Genomic DNA, 19,723 nt, shown 5'->3' on the forward strand with positions numbered 1-19,723 from the left:
GACTGCTGATGGTCTTTATCTGTCCACCTCTGTGAAAATATCCACAGTTAAAAACACTGATTTATAGAAGACTTGACACATTATTCAGCTTGAGCTTATTGATGGAGAATATAGAGTTCATGTTGGCTAGTTAAACATAAACATAACTGGACAATTATGTGTGAATTAAACTCTCATTATAGTATATATGTGTTTGTTATATTAGATTGTTTGTTATTAGTGAGTGACATCACAGGTGTCAGTCGCAGCATTATATACTAGCTTTATATTTTCTATCTGTCAAACTGCCTGTCAAATAGTTTTTATAGTAAACTGTGTGTATGTTGTTGGTTTTGAATTGTTGGTAATACTTTACAATAAGGTCCCATTAGTTAACATTCATTAATGCATTAACTGTATTTGTTAGCGTTAGTTAGTCAACTGTTCATTGTTAGTTCATGTTAGTTCAGGTCCATTAAATAATATTGACAGATACAACTTTTGATTTTAATAATGTATTAATAAACATTGAAAATAACATTAACTGAGATGAATAAAAGCAGCTGACTCTTTGCTTCTGCCTTCTTCTGGTTCTTCACAGGTTCTCTCAGCCCAAACCTTCTGGGCTCGATATTCACCCGCTGCTGAACTGTCAGTCTTGTGTCCATATAGCTGATTCTGATCAGTGGCTTCAGATTGAGCCGTCGGCCTGTACAGATGAAGGAGGGTCAAAGTTCAGGGTCAGCACTGACCCAGGCCGCTACGAGTGTGTCAGGACCAGAATGCGATGGGTCTGTGACTGTGTCGTCACCCTTCAGTACCGTACCGTAGACGGACTCTTCCTCAACGCAGAGCTGGAGAGGCTGCAGTGCAACCGGATCGGTCCAGTGATTGACGTGACGGTGATCTCAGGGAAACTGGAGGAAGTTCATCTGCCCCATTACGCCTGTTTAGGAGAGTCTGACCCCTCTCTCAAAGATGCTGTGAAAGTCCTCACCGTAAAAGACGAGGGAATAACCACAGAACCTGTGCAGTTGACCCGATTCCATGCTAAGATTGTCCAACCATCCTTCTCTCTGAAAGCATTAATAAGTTGGATAATGCGAGTGGAAGAACACTGCGATCTTCTTCTCTACATGCGTTCTAAAGATCCTCTCATTCTACATCTCTACTTTTTTCCAGTTGATGATCATGCAAAAGAAAAAGTTGAGAAGAAAGAAAAGAGAAATGACCCAATACCACATCCCAGACCTGACAGGCCATTTCGGATGAAAAAGCTACACATTCTTGATGTTCCTGGTGCCTCTATCCATCCCAAAGAAGGGATCACACTCAGAAAAAAAAAAAAAAATGACCCAAACTTCTTCAAGGTCAACACAAGTCTGGAGAATGATCTTCAAATGACTCTTATCAGAGAAGAGGATCAGAAGACTGTCTGGACTGCAACAATTAAGAAAAATGAACTCGATCAGATTCGTCCTAAGAGAGATGAGCCGCGTCTGAATAGTGATCAGATTCATCCTAAGAGAGACAAGCCGTGTCTGAATAGTGAGGCAGATAAAGCAAGATATTTTGATAACCATTGGCCAGATCTCATTCAGGGGGTTACTAATGTCCAGATCATTGCAGATAAACTGCTTCAGCAAGAACTAATTCATGAGGAACAATATTCAGAAATCACACAGAGTTTAACCAGTCAGGAGAGCATGAGAAAGATCTGTGATATTATACGCAAACACAGAGATGCTGTGAAAGCTGAATTCATCTCAGTTCTTCAGGAAGAGAAGCTTTACCACTTTTGAACATTGGTCTGATTCTTGATCTGATATGGGTTTATCTGAACTTATCAAAATATACTCCTTTCTAAATATTCATTCATAGTAACATTACAAATTAATTAAAGTTTTTCCTTTTCTCTTTTTGCTCTTTACATTGTAAATGTTCTGCAGGGAAATAAATGTAAGTTTTTGCACATCAAAGTAAATGTTCCACAGGGAAGGTAAAGCGAGTTCAATGTTAAAGTAAATGTATACCAGCATTTATATTTTTGTCTAACTGTATTTCATACTTATTGGTGAATTGGTGATGTACATTTTTATAGATTAGCCATAAACTATGAAATGTTGTAGTTTATTAAAAATAAAGATTATTTCTTTTTTTCATGTGATTGTATTCTTCTACAAACACACAAAGTTTGGTGAACTGCAATGAGGAACATTTAATATTTTCTTTATCTAATAAAAGGCTTTTATGTCAACTTTATTTTGTTGTGTCATAATTTAACATTTGGATATTTTGGATATGTCAGTGCATGGAAATATTCTTAATGAATAGACATTCTGAATAATGTGCTGTAAAGTAAGACTGTCATGGGATAATGCACAAAAAAACTAATATTTCATTTACTTATTTTGAACTCAAATTCCCCAGTGACATCATACTATACCCCTAATGTTGGGTAAGTTGAGCCACTTCTGTGTCACTAGCTCTATTTCTGTGTCCTTATGATCCTTTCCTTTATTTGTCCTGATAGAAGACAGCTGAAATATGATTTGTTGTATAATAATGCAGAAGCACAGATATTTGGCAGTGAAGAATATGTTCTCTGAGCTTCATGTCCTCTACAACAGTCTCAGCCTTCCTCCAACGTCAGGACACCTGAACGAAGCTCCACAAAATCTGTCCGATTAAACATTATTCAGCTGGAGTGTCTAAATCATTTCAACAAAGAGCAGAAAAGAAGTGTCCAGTGATGCTCTTCCCATGAAAGCAGCTGAGCGTTCTGATGCTTTAGAAGCAGAATGTGAGATTCGTCACGTAGAGCTGGAATATTTCTTCTCATGTTGCTCCATCAAGTCATGGTTTAGTCTGTAGTTGCAGCACAGTTTGTGTCTCCAGGAGCTTTTGTTCTGCTTTTGCACACGTTTCTCCTCCAGCGGCTCCTGGAAAACATCCACAGCACTGCAAGTGTTTGTCAGCGCAGGTTTTTATCTATTTATTAAAATGATCATCTGTAAAGATGCCTAACTTTAAAGTCTGGACTACAACAAAGCTTGTGCTCTTGTTGCTTTGGAGAAAAGATGCTGTTCATTTCACACATTTGACCGCTGTGTTGTGATGAACACAATGATCTGTCATGAACTTCAGCATCAACTCTAGAGAAATGTGTCCAGTAGAGGAACATCTGTGACTGTTGTAGTTGAGAGAGTTTCTGGCATCATTGAGCTGATAGGAAAGAAACACACAGGACACATGAACTCTAGAGAGAGCGTAAGTCAGACGGGCCACAAATGAAAGATCGATCAGACCGTTGAATCTCCAGACGGGCTCTTTTAAAATCAGTATTTGACATTGACAGCACATTCACAATGCCACACTGAGAGCTCAAGCCCGTCGCAGTGAGAATAGTGTGTGTGTTTATTCTGATCATTACACTAATCTGAAGACAGAGCAGAAAGACGGCTTTCTGAATGTTAATAAATGCATTGATCTCCTTCATTTGTGTAACTATGGCGACTGACAGTATGGTTTATATAATTACACTCTGTGTAGAGCTCTTATTATAGCATTGATCTTTACATTAGTTTCTGTTTTTACATTATTTTCAACTGAATTTCAGTGTTTGGAGATTAACTCTAGACAATTAGAGTTATTGAGGAAATGTTTAGCACTTTATAGCAGGTTTTTGCAGGTCTTTTATGTGTCCTCTATTGAAGCGTAATAAACCAACAGTTGGAGAGTCTTTGTCCTATCCGACGTGTGCGGATCCTTTTCCTACTTTAGGACTTTTTTGGGCTGGATTTACGCACCCAGTGAAGGTTTGTGACGTTGGACTGTAAATACATTTGGCTCTACACCAGTTTCTTCATCATTGTATTTAAGTGAACATTTATTTGGAGTAAGGAGAATGATTGATGTGAACTGATGACAGTATGAATGATCATGAATGTGACGAGAGATCAGCAGAATGAAACACACAGACGATCTCCTGATAGTGTGCTTTATTTCTCCACACACTGTCTGACACTAAATGAATTGTGCAGATCAGCGACGGTACACACACTCACAGTATCGCTGTTAAACACAGATGATCACGGTGTAATTCCAGTCTTTCAGGAGCTTCAGAGCTCAATCTGCTGCCTTCATCACCACAACATCTTCTTCTGAAATGATGGTGTTTTATCCTTTATTAGATCTCCACGAGCACAACAGCTTTATATGACAGGAGCGACACACACACACACACACACACACACACACACACACACATACACACCAGCCTCTGTGCCTCAGCTCACACTGAAATATCTCTATCATGAACATGACAAAGTCAAGATCATATTTGTGTGTGTTTATAATCAAAGACACACAGAAGGTGTTCAGGGTCAATATGACAGACTGAAATGTGTGAAATATTTCTGATGGTAACGAATCCTCCTCAGATTAGACAGAATCATCTGGAAGGAAGACATCAGATATCAGCGAGTGTTTGTTTCAATCTCAACAAGCTTTGATTCTCAGTAGAGACTGTAGTTTAACCCTCTGGAGTCTGAGCGGTTTTTTGGGGCCCTGGGGGTGTTCTGACATGCACATTTGTGCTTTTTTCAGTTGCTTATAAACATATTAATGGCAAAGGTATAATTACACTCTATATAGCACAAACAGGACTACAATAATATGTGAGCCACATGTATGTACATGTTTTCATTTTTGAGAGAATAATGTTTATGCGTGGTTATCGAAAAAACAAAAAATTAAAGTTTTTGAAATAAGGCCACAAAACACATACTAAATATGTGGCAATAAGACTTTTGACTAATGGATGTTGTCGCCTATAGTTTTTTCTTCAAAATTATGTGAAAATAGTCTTGCTTTATCGTTCACATAAAACCATACATTGATTTAAATTGATGTAAAACAGGTTTTGCTTGGAAAGCCAATATGCGAGGGGTGCGTGAACGAGGAGTGGTTTACACCTGAGAATACAATGTCCCACCCACTCTGCATAATGAGCCATTCATTCAGGTGTGACACTGACTGAGCCACAATGCAAGGACAAAAGATATATTTAGAAGAAGACTTATATTGACCATTTAAGATTTTGCTTACATCTATCTTGTAAATATGTTTTGCTATTTTATTAAAACGGTTACAATTACAACAATAATTACAATTTCAACAATATTTCAAGTGTACTCTTTCTTTGTAAAAAAAATTATTATAGGCCTACATTTTATCTATGTATTCATTAGTTTGAATATAGCCAACATTGGAACAGCTAACATCTTAGTTGATGACTTTATTTTTGACAAAAATAGTATTTTATATATAGAAATTGCTAAACAAAAGCTTATTTGATGTGGCAGTATATTCTACAGTAAAAACTGTACCCAAATCTACTAAACAAAATGTTGTCTTTCATATTTCGTCTGACTGTAACGTTTTTACTCATCTCAGTATAGCAATACAGTTTGCTAAAACATCATCATTCATTCACACACGCGATTTAAATTTAAACGGTCTTTGTCAGCTGTGGTAAACAGCGCGCATCTCTGCCGTTTATTCATTCATAAACAGAAACCCACGTGAAGAAATTCACGTGAGAAGGAAAAAACTTACTAGTATTCCTCAGCTCGCTCCTCGATATACCCGCACTTCTGAGGGACATTTTCCATTAGTATTATTCCTCACAGCGCTGCAAGACGGTGTAAACAATGATCTAAATAAACTTGTGTGTTTTCTCGAGCTGATGGGGGCGTTCACAGGATTGCCTCAGCCATTTGCGTTTGAATAGCGCGCGCACTCCGTGGGCGGAGTCACATTACATCTGAATTAGCTGTAATGAGGTCGACTGGAATCGCTCTCTTTTAATACAGATTTCACAAGATGAGAATATTTGTTTTTTATATAAATTACTTCATTTAAAAGAAGAGAATTCAAGCTTCATGCCTGTGTGTCTGTATGCCTGTTTGACTGAGTATTCGCTGAGTTATTGTTCATTTTCGGACGCGTTTCAGAATGGACTTCACTGGCAGAGAGAAGGCAGAACTCGCTTCGTGTTTATTTTTCTTTATTTGGCAAAAAGCACAACACTTTGTTTTTATTGTGAGTATACACAAAAATAATACACATTTAACAGAATCGATTGATGTATGAAACTCCTATGGAAAATCAAAGTCAACAGAGTATTTATGAGTTTCTTTTACACTAATAAAAAAAAAGCGAGCTGGTATCGCCGGCGATACCGTCGACCTCAGGGGGTTAAGACTCGGCCTTATTTAGTCTTTCTTGGATTATGAGGCATTAGTGTTTTTCATTCTCTCAGTTATTAATGGTGTCTGTGCTGCTCTTTATTTCAGTGAATGGAGACAAAACCGTTAAACGTCAATCACTCAGCGCTCGCAAAGGGAGTCTGACAGGAGCTTTTCTGAGGGAAACTTTATCACTAACTCTGTGCTTTTACTTCACCACAACTGACTTTCATGACGTTATGAACATATGTGAGAGTAATGCCATCATTTTTAGGTGTATAAGGGGATATTAATAAGAGTAAAGCTCTGGTAATGTGTCGATTACTGAGATTTAGGGCGCTTTCACACTAGCACTTTTGGTGTGCACCCGGGTTCGAATGACGTCAGAGTTCGGTTCGGTTCGTTTGGATGATGTGAACGCTGTCTCCCGAACTCGGGTGCGCACCCGCGAACCGTACTGGAGTCCGATTAAAGAGGTGGTCTGGGGTACGGTTCATGTGAACTCGGGTGCGCACCCGCGAACCGTACTCGAGTCCGATTAGAAAGGTGGTCTGGGGTACGGTTCATGTGAACTCGGGTGCGCACCCGCGAACCGTACTCGAGTGCAATTAAGGGCGTTTTTCCACTGGGTTCGTTTGCTGCGGTCCGAACCCGAGTGCGCTCGTTCCCGGCGCCCCCCGCAGCGTTGGTCTGGTTTCACACTCAATTAGTTGTATCGAACCCAGGTGCGTTTGCAGTGATCTTACGTCATCGCAAACGCACACGGAAAATGCATGGATAATACAACTCGACTGAGCATAGCTGTAATTTGTCTGTTTTTTTGGTGCTATTATGCACAACATAGTGAGAGACATCACCTCTTCAGTGTCCCACAACGTTCCCCTGCCACTCATGGTTGTCGTGTGTGAGGAAACAATGATATCGACAGTGATACGCATGCGCGGGATACTATACTTCCTGAAAAAGCGCGCACCCGAGTCCGTGTTGCTTGCACATTAACGCGAACCGCGCCACGGTTCGGGAGCAACCGAGCTCAGACCACCTCCTCCAGGTAGTCTCGGGTTCGGTACTCTAGTGCGCACCCGGGTCCGATGACAGCGTTCACATTAGCGATTTTTCATGCGAACCGTGCCCCGGTCCGCACTAAACTGCCAGTGTGAAAGCGCCCTAAAAAGGTGGTCTGGGGTACGGTTCATGTGAACTCGGGTGCGCACCCGCGAACCGTAATGGAGTCCGATTAAAGAGGTGGTCTGGGGTACGGTTCATGTGAACTCGGGTGCGCACCCGCGAACCGTAATGGAGTCCGATTAAAGAGGTGGTCTGGGGTACGGTTCATGTGAACTCGGGTACGCACCCACGAACCGTACTGGAGTCCGATTAAAGAGGTGGTCTGGGGTACGGTTCATGTGAACTCGGGTGCGCACCCGCGAACCGTACTGGAGTCCGATTAAAAAGGTGGTCTGGGGTACGGTTCATGTGAACTCGGGTGCGCACCCGCGAACCGTACTGGAGTCCGATTAAAGAGGTGGTCTGGGGTACGGTTCATGTGAACTCGGGTGCGCACCCGCGAACCGAACTGGAGTCCGATTAAAGAGGTGGTCTGGGGTACGGTTCATGTGAACTCGGGTGCGCACCCGCGAACCGTACTGGAGTCCGATTAAAGAGGTGGTCTGGGGTACGGTTCATGTGAACTCGGGTGCGCACCCGCGAACCGTACTGGAGTCCGATTAAAGAGGTGGTCTGGGGTACGGTTCATGTGAACTCGGGTGCGCACCCGCGAACCGTACTGGAGTCCGATTAAAGAGGTGGTCTGGGGTACGGTTCATGTGAACTCGGGTGCGCACCCGCGAACCGTACTGGAGTCCGATTAAAGAGGTGGTCTGGGGTACGGTTCATGTGAACTCGGGTGCGCACCCGCGAACCGTACTGGAGTCCGATTAAAGAGGTGGTCTGGGGTACGGTTCATGTGAACTCGGGTGCGCACCCGCGAACCGTAATGGAGTCCGATTAAAGAGGTGGTCTGGGGTACGGTTTATGTGAACTCGGGTACGCACCCGCGAACCGTACTGGAGTCCGATTAAAGAGGTGGTCTGGGGTACGGTTCATGTGAACTCGGGTGCGCACCCGCGAACCGTACTGGAGTCCGATTAAAGAGGTGGTCTGGGGTACGGTTCATGTGAACTCGGGTGCGCACCCGCGAACCGTACTGGAGTCCGATTAAAGAGGTGGTCTGGGGTACGGTTCATGTGAACTCGGGTACGCACCCGCGAACCGTACTGGAGTCCGATTAAAAAGGTGGTCTGGGGTACGGTTCATGTGAACTCGGGTGCGCACCCGCGAACCGTACTGGAGTCCGATTAAAGAGGTGGTCTGGGGTACGGTTCATGTGAACTCGGGTGCGCACCCGCGAACCGTACTGGAGTCCGATTAAAGAGGTGGTCTGGGGTACGGTTCATGTGAACTCGGGTGCGCACCCGCGAATTGTACTGGAGTCCGATTAAAGAGGTGGTCTGGGGTACGGTTCATGTGAACTCGGGTGCGCACCCGCGAACCGTACTGGAGTCCGATTAAAGAGGTGGTCTGGGGTACGGTTCATGTGAAATAATATTGACAGATATAATGTATTAATAAACATTGAAAATAACATTAACTGAGATGAATAAAAGCAGCTGACTCTTTGCTTCTGCCTTCTTCTGGTTTTTCACAGGTTCTCTCAGCCCAAACCTTCTGGGCTCGATATTCACCCGCTGCTGAACTGTCAGTCTTGTGTCCATATAGCTGATTCTGATCAGTGGCTTCAGATTGAGCCGTCGGCCTGTACAGATGAAGGAGGGTCAAAGTTCAGGGTCAGCACTGACCCAGGCCGTTACGAGTGTGTCAGGACCAGAATGCGATGGGTCTGTGACTGTGTCGTCACCCTTCAGTACCGTACCGTAGACGGACTCTTCCTCAACGCAGAGCTGGAGAGGCTGCAGTGCAACCGGATCGGTCCAGTGATTGACGTGACGGTGATCTCAGGGAAACTGGAGGAAGTTCATCTGCCCCATTACGCCTGTTTAGGAGAGTCTGACCCCTCTCTCAAAGATGCTGTGAAAGTCCTCACCGTAAAAGACGAGGGAATAACCACAGAACCTGTGCAGTTGACCCGATTCCATGCTAAGATTGTCCAACCATCCTTCTGTAGCGTAAATGCCTCTGGGTTAATGCGAATTAGCTCAAGAATATAGGGAATTTTGGCAATATTAATATTTATGACTCATGGTCATAATTCATAAATCGCATATGCATTTACTTTATCAATTATAGGAAATGCCTCGTTCTGTAACTGGTTCGTCATCCGTTATTCGTCCCGCGAATAAGTGTAAGACTATCACAGTTAAGAAGAAGTATTCCTGTTTACAAAACTCCAAGAAAGTTTATCTTCTGGCCACGAAGACAAAACCTCTTTGGGTTTATAAATTAAAACTACTCAAAGTAGTTTTATAATATAGAGCCTGTAGCTTTATAGATCTTTTGTTTCATTGACTTTATAAAAAGTGGGTTTTCAAACACAGAGACAGTTAAAAGTATAAATGGGTTTATTAATAAAATGGCACACGCTAGAGATTATAAGCTACAAATATAAACGTACGTAAAATGCAAACAATAAAACAAACAAACATTTAAACAAACATGACGTGATCGGAATGAATGACATGAAAGAAAGAAAGAAAGAAAGAAAGAAATAAAGAGTTAAGAGATAGAGGGTAACTTAATTCACAGACCTACAAGCTAAACACCAGGAATCAGCTGTTAGAGAGAAAGATACTTGTGAGATGTGGTACTCTTTCAGTGTGATGCTGAAAAGGGGACGCGCGCGTGCGCGTGTCCGGCTGGTTTGCGTCTAGCTTTGTCTTCTGGGTCGTTTCGCAAAACGATGTAAAGGCTCACTTGAATTTAACGTTACCGAGAAAGTTCAGATTCGTCTCCCGGGATGGGAGAGGCTGGAAATCTTAGTTGCAAAGACCGGCTGTTACGACTCGAACATGGGTTCGTTCGATGGAGAAGGCCAGGGCCTCCTTCAGATGTTCCTTGGAGAAGCGCTGCGCCGGGGAGAAGAAGGTCCGAAGAGAGGAAGTTGAGTTGGAAGCGATAAGAGAGCGAGTTAACTGAAGGTCTGGACTTTTATCAGTGTCTAATGTGCTGTCCCCTCCTTCGTGTAGGACGAATCAGCTGTCGAGATTTTTCGAGCGGGAAGATTCCTTTGTCCGGTTAGACACGCCCACTCGAATGAGTCATGATTGACTTTAACTTGAGAGGATTTTCTCCAGACATATGAACTTATAAAACAATGCGCATCACTGAATTCTGCTATCGGAATTCAACTCCGCCAGCTGGAGAGGATTACAGAGATATCAATTATGACTTTTAAAGATTGGGGAAACATAACGTTACACTTATATGCATAATTACACACAAATAAAGTTTGATTAAACACACAATAAAGTTGTCAGTGTTTCCGTTATGGCAAGTGACGACACTTTGAGAAACATAGGAATACATATCAACATTCAGTGGCTTGTTATGTGGGGGAATATCGGTTTCAAAGTCCAGAGTGTGTGTGTGTGTAATGCTGGAATGCCTGCTTTCCTGGGTCGTAAAGTTTTATGGTCTGAGGTAGGGTTACAACAAGACACGACTGAGGAATTCCCTTCAATGAACATTTAGAATTCAAAACTATACTCTAGCAAACCAAACCTCTATCACACGTGCATATAGGAAGGTACACATATTATAAAATAAAATAACAGATATTTCTCTTATTCTCAGTTATACACAAAAGGGTGTTTGTGTGTGTGTGCGGAATGTCATGAGGCTGTAAAGTTGGGGGATACGAGTCACATGGGTGCTGGTAAATTGGTCCTCGTGGGGCAATTATTAACCAGCAAGGACAAAGACGATGTGTTTTGCCATCACATGATCCACTTAATGCGAAAAGCAGATGCCATTGTTGTTACATATTCCCCCTTTTTGTTAGATGAAGTCCGGGATAGACTTTATCGAACAACAAATAGGCACAATGAATGGCAGGTGGATTATGATGGTGAAAGAGCAGGTGGTTGCTAGGCTGATGACTCAGCTCAAATGAAGTTGAGGTGGTCGATGGTGTGGGACCCCCCCTTTTCAGGGTTCGTAGGAAATTGCCAGACACGGCTTTGTGAGCTTGGCTGTGGATGCTCACGTCTCGTTGAGTCTGGTACAGGATGAAAGCCAAGACGAGTGTCGGGGCATGGTCAGTGACCGTGGAGGTGCACCGCACAGTGTCATCTGGGGTCCAGGTACGGACACAGGTGAGGTATTCCGGCTGGGCGGTTGCCCATGCTTGGAGGGCTGTGATGGGAGCAATGTCTGTACTCAGTGTTGTGAGTTGCTCTGTTAGCTGTGAAAGTTCAGTCTGAATGTCGGCCACAGGCTGTCTTACTGTGACTATGTTTGCTGTTTGAGGTAGTGTGCTCTTTCGACGTTGCTGGGATTGAGTCGAACGTACACTTTCTGAGTGAGAATCCTGCCTTGGTAATCAGGAGTCGGGGGTGTTCTCTCTCCATGTAATGCCGGATGCCGGACCTGGTGATGTCCGATTGTGGCTGCTTTCTCGCGAACCACCACAGCATCCTGTTAGAGGAAAGAGGGAGAGAGAGAGAAAGGGAGGAAAAATTTCAGCGATGGAGGTCCTTGGTTTGTTAGGACAGTCGTGTTGCTTCGCTGAGGTTGGTATGCCACATGCTTTGATGTCCCATGCATGGCTTTTTGGCACATGTGGCGTCATTGTTACGCCTGGCCCCCCCTTGTGCTTTGTGGCTTTACAAGCTGTGGCGCTGTGATGGCAACAGGTGCACAATGCGTATTGAAGTCTTGTGAACGCAACATGTGCGTGGTGGCAGACAGCTGTCTGAGGCACTGGTCGTCAGTGAGCTCAGATGGCCTGCGAGGGTGGTGGAGGGGTAAGTGGTGGCACAGGAAAAGTCTGTTCATCAGAGGCCCGCATGACTTTCTTTGTACACAGCGGAGGTAGCGTTAGCGGCTCTGAGGCGTGCAGTGTAGTTGGTAAAGTTCGTTTGTGCTGTGTAATCACTGCAATCGTTAGGGTGGGTGGGTGGGTTGTCTGTATGTGGCGCAGACATTGGTTTGGTTACTCAACTGCAGGTCAGTCAGGACCTTGAAGCAGTAGGTGTCAGTGTTCGTTTTCTGTGTCTGTGTCAGACGTGGCTGCACTGTCTTCATCTGTGATGTAAGAAGACTCTGCCTCACCAGTGTTCTGGAGAGAGTGGTTACAGGTTCGACGGTCTGGGCTAGGAGTTCTGGACGGCGGGTGATGCTGGTTCCAGAATCTTTCTGAGCGGTCGGTCCGACGCTTTGGACGGGCACCGTCACAGTCGTGCCGCCACCTGCTGTCTGGTTCTGAGCGGTGCTCAGAGACGGAGTGAATTGTGTGTGTCTTTACCGTCTTTTCATCCATGGCCCTTTGCTTGGTGTAAGCCTTGTGGGCTAAGTCTCTGAGTTCTCGAGTAGACATGGTTCGTGGGCAGACGAGCACACCGAGATGTTTACTCACGGTGCTATGCAGGTTCCGCAGAAACAAAGTTCTAAAGGTTATATCTTCTTCCATATCTGGTGTGTTGGTTGCTCCGAAGAACGTTTGTCGGAGTCGGCCATAGTAGGAGTGTGGGTGTTCAAGTCGGGCCTGTTTGACGACAAATGCCGTGATAAACCCTTGGTCTGATTCTGGGTCAGAGAATTCGCGGATCAAAGCTTGTCGCAGTTGCTTGTAATCTGCTTTGACAGGCTCTGGTTGGCGATCCAGAAAACTACGCACATCTCTGCTTGAGGTGATTCTTACCAGGTACAATTTGTCCCAAGCTGTCGCGTTGGCGACAGTTTGCAGGTGAAAGTCAATGTCTTGAAGGTACGCATGAACACTGCAGTCTCCGGCAAACGTAGGAATGTTTCTGGCCAGCTTGTCAAGGCTTGTTGGAGGAGAGTTGTTGCTGGGGGCCCAATCCGTCTGGAGAGGATTCTGACCCTTTGCAGCTCCGCCCCCTTTAGCTTTTGGTGTTTGGCTGACAGGCGTGGACTCGCTGGAAGGGGGAAATGGTGTGAGATGTTCTTCCCCTTCCCGGTCACTGTTAAGTCTGTAAGAATGTCTCAGTTCTCTGCGAACAATGTCAAGTTCGTCTCTGAGATCGTGTCTCTGCTGAATGAGCTGATGGATTTTAGTCTCTGCTCTCTCAAGGAGAGCTTCAGCCCGTTGGAGCCTTTCGTTGAGTTCCTTCCGGGTGTTTTCCTCCGACTGCTGTCTTTGATCTGTGTGCAGACGAAGATCGTCCAGGGCGTTTTGAAGTCTTTCAACTTCCTGTTGTAGCGTTGTGTCCGTCTCGTCCTCTTCCTCGGTCAGGAAGATTAGCTGGTCTAGCCGACTCTGTGTGTGGGCTCGGTCCTTCCGGGCTTCTGTGGCCTGGAGCTGTAGTGCGGCTGCCTTCTGTTCCATGTCGAGGCTGAGCCTTTCGCTGGCCCGGGCCTTGGTGACGAGGTTGAGTGCGAGTTTTCCGAAGATTTTGGCCAGCTGCTCGTGGTCGTACTTCTGGGTTGGATCGTAGGTCTCAAACTGGTCCAGGTACTGTGGGACTGGGTTAGCTCGACATCTCTGCTTACTGTGGTGAGAGAAGCACAGCACACACAAAAAGAGACACAATGCAAGTTTGTTTTAGGGTTAATGAGCTATACTCATACGGCTATGCCGTTTATGAGAATTTCGGGGCTAACTGATGCCGACAGTTAGCTGAGCCAATTTCGTGGGTATGGATGAAACCCACAATAGAAATTTGGACAGGCGGTAGCCTGGGGGGTCGTTTTAGCGACGCCCGCTTTGATCGTCACTCTATTATTCAGCTTTCCTGGGGTCTCTCTTAGGTTCTGTGTCTAAGTGAAATGAAAGAAACAAATCACAACAGAGTGGAGAAAGAGACAAGGTTGAAGGTAGGGAAGATCAGAGGGAAACACAACACAAGGAAGTGAATTGGTCTGCAATGAAATGTCACAAACAATAACACGGGGAGCGTTATTTAAGGAAAATAAATCAAATAAGATAAAATAAAATAAAATAAAATAAAATAAAATAAAGAGGCCTAAGCCTTATTAACACTGCGAGAGTTCCTGATCGGGCCAGGAGATGCGTGGGTTATCGGGACAGGACCTCGAAAGAAGGTGTGTCTTAGAGAGAAAAAGGTGGGCTAAACACTTAAAAATATATCCGAAGGAATATCTAGTATTCTGTGGTTCATAATAGGTGGATGGGTTCTGTCAAATTTTAGTTTACCTGGGGTGAATAGAGGTCATCCAGGTGGAAACCAGCGGGCGCGGTCAGACCCTCCGACGGTCCCAACACCAGACAGAGCGCAGTGTCAGTAACGCCGGACAGATGATCCCCGCCCACCGGAAACCACCAGGGATGACTTTTGGATTACCACAGTGCACTGACTGAGTCCTGCCAATAGATACACAATAAGGGATTAAGAGGTTAGTCTTAAAGTGAATTAAGGCTTTCTGTTTTCATCAAATTGAGTAAATATGTATGCAGGAGTCAGAGGCAAAGGCTTTACTAAAATAATGATACAATGAAAGGAAATTACGATAATTGGTTGTAATTATCAGAATAACCTACCCCCCCCCCCCCCCCCCCCTTGGAGAGACTGGAGAAAGAGGGAAGAGAAAAATAATTAGCAATGAAATAAAATTTGAATAAACAACACAGGTTTGAGACGCAGGCAGAGGAAAAGGCCCCGGCAGTGGGTTTGTGCCACAAGGGTGAGGGCCGTGTTTCCTCTCAGTGGTCCACCTGGTTGAATAGACACAATTTGAAAAATGCAAACTTGTTTAAATTAAAATTCAAATAAGCATGCAAGGAGAGGTCCATAATAATAATAATAAGGAAGGAAAGAAAATTAGAATGATAACAGTGATGTATCAATACTAAAAATAATCAAAACTGAAATTCAGAATGACTTCCTATAATCCTTACAATAACACTGAAGTTATTAGTATTGATTATAAAAATAATCAAACGAGAAGGGTAGCAATGTTGAGACACTTCAATGAGACTTGGGGGTGAAACAGATATTGATGAGTCGACCCACGATGGCCACACGGTGGCGTGCTTCTTCCTAGGTGGACTTATCAATGAACTGAGTGAAATCAAATCTAAGCTTTTAATTCGAAAAGTTTTTTTTTTTTTCGAACTTAACTTAAAGTGTGACAGTCAAAAATAGAAAAGAGAATTGTCTAACTCCAAATAATATCAGCATAAGCTAAGCTTTGGATGCAGGTAATTATTTGAGAGCTAGAGCATTTATTCTATAATCGGGGAAAAAGAAGAGAGAATTAATGCAGGAGAGACAAAACTGAAAGCAGGTATTATCTGAAACGCCCACCAGATGGCGTAATTGCGCTCGTGCAGGCTGACGTCAGTGGGAGGCGGCGCTTACACAGGGTGACGTCAGTGGGGGCGCGTAATTTGAGAACTGCCACACACACCTAAAGGCTGTTGGTCAGTGTCAGTTGCATGCGGAAAATTACACGAGTTTCATAACATGTGACTAATAGGAATTACACATTATACATTATACACATGAGACGGTTTAAAGAAGAAGAACAGGGATTATCATCTGTTTTCTTAATTCATAAAACTGGTCTCCAATTACACATTACATATGGTTTACAATAGAAACAGGGATTAGAACTTCTGTTTACTTACACATTAAACGGTTCAAATAAAAACAGGTATTAATACTTCTGTTTTAATTTATAGAGCTGTGAGCAAACAGGCATTAAACATCTGTGTGATTACTACAGCTGTGAACAGGAATTATTGCCTCTGTTCCACCTCCCATAAACATTAATCAAAATAGCACTTTATGATAATGCATAGGTTTTCAAAATTGGATCGCGAGACCAATTTCTGACCAGGAGTTTATCGTTAACGTATTAATAAGGCCTATTACGACTGAAACTGAGGATCGGCTCAGTTCAGATTTACGTCCTCGCACTAAAAAGATTCCTTCGTCTTTATTTAGTCGGTTTAAATCATGTTACATGTATCAACTGCAAAGAGTTTTGCTTCGTCTTTACAGAGACAGATGTAATGTCATGAACTGCAGTTTTAGCAGAGCTGGGCTGGCTTTGTGCCCGCGATCAGCTGGGTGAGTTCGCTTTAGCGACTTACCTCACAATTCAAAACGCGCGTATAGCCTACAATTATTAATACCAATAATACACATTCAACTGAAACTGAATTTGCCCACAAAAAATGAAGTTTGAAACTGCTCGAAATATCTCCACCAAAATGTTGCGTAAATGCCTCTGGGTTAATGCGAATTAGCTCAAGAATATAGGGAATTTTGGCAATATTAATATTTATGACTCATGGTCATAATTCATAAATCGCATATGCATTTACTTTATCAATTATAGGAAATGCCTCGTTCTGTAACTGGTTCGTCATCCGTTATTCGTCCCGCGAATAAGTGTAAGACTATCACAGTTAAGAAGAAGTATTCCTGTTTACAAAACTCCAAGAAAGTTTATCTTCTGGCCACGAAGACAAAACCTCTTTGGGTTTATAAATTAAAACTACTCAAAGTAGTTTTATAATATAGAGCCTGTAGCTTTATAGATCTTTTGTTTCATTGACTTTATAAAAAGTGGGTTTTCAAACACAGAGACAGTTAAAAGTATAAATGGGTTTATTAATAAAATGGCACACGCTAGAGATTATAAGCTACAAATATAAACGTACGTAAAATGCAAACAATAAAACAAACAAACATTTAAACAAACATGACGTGATCGGAATGAATGACATGAAAGAAAGAAAGAAAGAAAGAAAGAAATAAAGAGTTAAGAGATAGAGGGTAACTTAATTCACAGACCTACAAGCTAAACACCAGGAATCAGCTGTTAGAGAGAAAGATACTTGCGAGATGTGGTACTCTTTCAGTGTGATGCTGCTGGTTTGCGTCTAGCTTTGTCTTCTGGGTCGTTTCGCAAAACGATGTAAAGGCTCACTTGAATTTAACGTTACCGAGAAAGTTCAGATTCGTCTCCCGGGATGGGAGAGGCTGGAAATCTTAGTTGCAAAGACCGGCTGTTACGACTCGAACATGGGTTCGTTCGATGGAGAAGGCCAGGGCCTCCTTCAGATGTTCCTTGGAGAAGCGCTGCGCCGGGGAGAAGAAGGTCCGAAGAGAGGAAGTTGAGTTGGAAGCGATAAGAGAGCGAGTTAACTGAAGGTCTGGACTTTTATCAGTGTCTAATGTGCCGTCCCCTCCTTCGTGTAGGACGAATCAGCTGTCGAGATTTTTCGAGCGGGAAGATTCCTTTGTCCGGTTAGACACGCCCACTCGAATGAGTCATGATTGACTTTAACTTGAGAGGATTTTCTCCAGACATATGAACTTATAAAACAATGCGCATCACTGAATTCTGCTATCGGAATTCAACTCCGCCAGCTGGAGAGGATTACAGAGATATCAATTATGACGGGTAAAGATTGGGGAAACATAACGTTACACTTATATGCATAATTACACACAAATAAAGTTTGATTAAACACACAATAAAGTTGTCAGTGTTTCCGTTATGGCAAGTGACGACACTTTGAGAAACATAGGAATACATATCAACATTCAGTGGCTTGTTATGTGGGGGGATATCTGTTTCAAAGTCCAGAGTGTGTGTGTGTGTAAGGCTGGAATGCCTGCTTTCCTGGGTCGTAAAGTTTTATGGTCTGAGGTAGGGTTACAACAAGACACGACTGAGGAATTCCCTTCAATGAACATTTAGAATTCAAAACTATACTCTAGCAAACCAAACCTCTATCACACGTGCATATAGGAAGGTACACATATTATAAAATAAAATAACAGATATTTCTCTTATTCTCAGTTATACACAAAAGGGTGTTTGTGTGTGTGTGCGGAATGTCATGAGGCTGTAAAGTTGGGGGATACGAGTCACATGGGTGCTGGTAAATTGGTCCTCGTGGGGCAATTATTAACCAGCAAGGACAAAGACGATGTGTTTTGCCATCACATGATCCACTTAATGCGAAAAGCAGATGCCATTGTTGTTACACTTCTCTATTACAACATTAATAAGTCAGTTAATTGGATGGGGCGATCTTCACGAACACTGTGATCTTCTTCTCTACATGTGTTCTAAAGATCCTCTCATTCTACATCTCTACTTTTTTCCAGTCGATGATCGTGAAAAAAAAAAAATTGAGGAAATTGAAAAATCCTTTTCATCATGCATCATCAGGCGTCCCAGACCTGACAGGCCACTTCGGATGAACACGCCACACACTCTTGACGTTCCTGGTGTCTCTATCGATCCCAAAAAAGGGATCACACTCACAAGAGAAACTCCCCCAAACTACTTCAGGGTCAAGACTCGTCTGGAGAATGATCTTCAAATGACTCTTATCAGAGAAGAGGATAAGGAGGAGGTCTGGACTACAACAATTGAGAAAGATGATCTGATTCATCCTAAGAGAGACGAGCCGCGTCTGACTACTGATGCAGATAAAGCAATATATTTTAAAAATCATCGGTCAGATCTCATTCAGAGGGTTACAAATGCCAAGATACTTGCAGATAAACTGCGTCAGCAAGAACTAATTCATGAGGAACAACATTCAGAAATCACACATGAAAGTTTAACCAGTCAGGAGAGCATGAGAAAGATCTGTGCCATCATACACAAACACGGTGACGCTGTGAAAGCTGACTTCATCACGATTCTTCAGGAAGAGAAGCTTTACCACTTTTGAACATTGGTCTGATTCTCCACCGTGAGCTCAAGCTGTGTGTGTGTGTGTAAAACTGCTGAACATAAACTGAAGACTTTTCTAGTGAAGATTTAGGAAAAATATTGCTTTAACCAAATATACATAGCAGCTTTGACTATCTTACAAAATATGAATTCATACTAACATTACAAAGAAATCTGATAAATGTGTTTTTTTAAAGATTTTTTTTTTTTTTTTTTTTATCATTGAAAGCATTATGTCTGTATGCTGATGTTACAATAAAAATTCACGACTGTTTTAAAAGCTAAAATCAGTATTCTTCACCGTGATGTTATGTAAGGAAGCATATCTGAAATAGATTCTTAAATTTGTAACCCTTCATAACCCACTGATGTCACATGGACTACTTTGATGATGTCTTTATTACCTTTATGGAAATTTTTTTTGTTAATGCAAGGTGTGAGACCCTGACCCCGGGACTCCAGATATTAATATAGGTTGTGATTTATCTGTATTTGGTGAGCTCAGATCCAGTAGATATTTGTCCTCCTTTTCTTTTCTGGTGTTAAGTCCTACTAATGGGTTACAAGAGGAATGCCATCATGTTTAGGTGTATAAGTGGATAATAATAAGAGTAAAGCTCTGGTAATGT

The 19,723-nt window shown here is 42.8% G+C and overlaps 2 protein-coding genes and 1 long non-coding RNA gene across 9 annotated transcripts in view; 2 read left to right on the plus strand and 1 right to left on the minus strand.

The window, feature by feature from the left end:
- The window catches only part of LOC309494180, a 243,646-nt gene that overhangs the window by 103,955 nt on the left and 119,968 nt on the right, over window positions 1-19,723 (minus strand). The window lies entirely within an intron of this gene.
- LOC309494170 (NLR family CARD domain-containing protein 3-like) overlaps window positions 1-19,723 on the plus strand; it is a 132,466-nt gene that overhangs the window by 66,779 nt on the left and 45,964 nt on the right. The gene's annotated exons all lie outside the window — the stretch shown is intronic.
- LOC309494175 (NACHT, LRR and PYD domains-containing protein 1 homolog) lies at window positions 8,911-19,290 on the plus strand. The gene is made up of 2 exons (XM_082163425.1): window positions 8,911-9,405; window positions 18,396-19,290. The coding sequence occupies exons 1-2, from the start codon at window positions 9,119-9,121 to the stop codon at window positions 19,090-19,092; spliced, it is 984 nt and encodes a 327-aa protein (XP_082019551.1). The 5' UTR covers window positions 8,911-9,118; the 3' UTR covers window positions 19,093-19,290.

The sequence above is a fragment of the Leuciscus leuciscus genome (genome assembly GCF_965113295.1).
Source record: "Leuciscus leuciscus genome assembly, chromosome: 3".
Taxonomy (NCBI): Eukaryota; Metazoa; Chordata; class Actinopteri; order Cypriniformes; family Leuciscidae; genus Leuciscus; species Leuciscus leuciscus.

Excerpts from the sequence above, each read along its gene's own strand:
- LOC309494175 (XM_082163425.1), top strand. The coding sequence starts at position 9,119 with ATGCGATGGGTCTGTGACTGTGTCGTCACCCTTCAGTACCGTACCGTA. Across the intron at positions 9,406-18,395 it reads GCTAAGATTGTCCAACCATC|CTTCTCTATTACAACATTAA; the intron begins CTTCTGTAGCGT and ends ATTGTTGTTACA.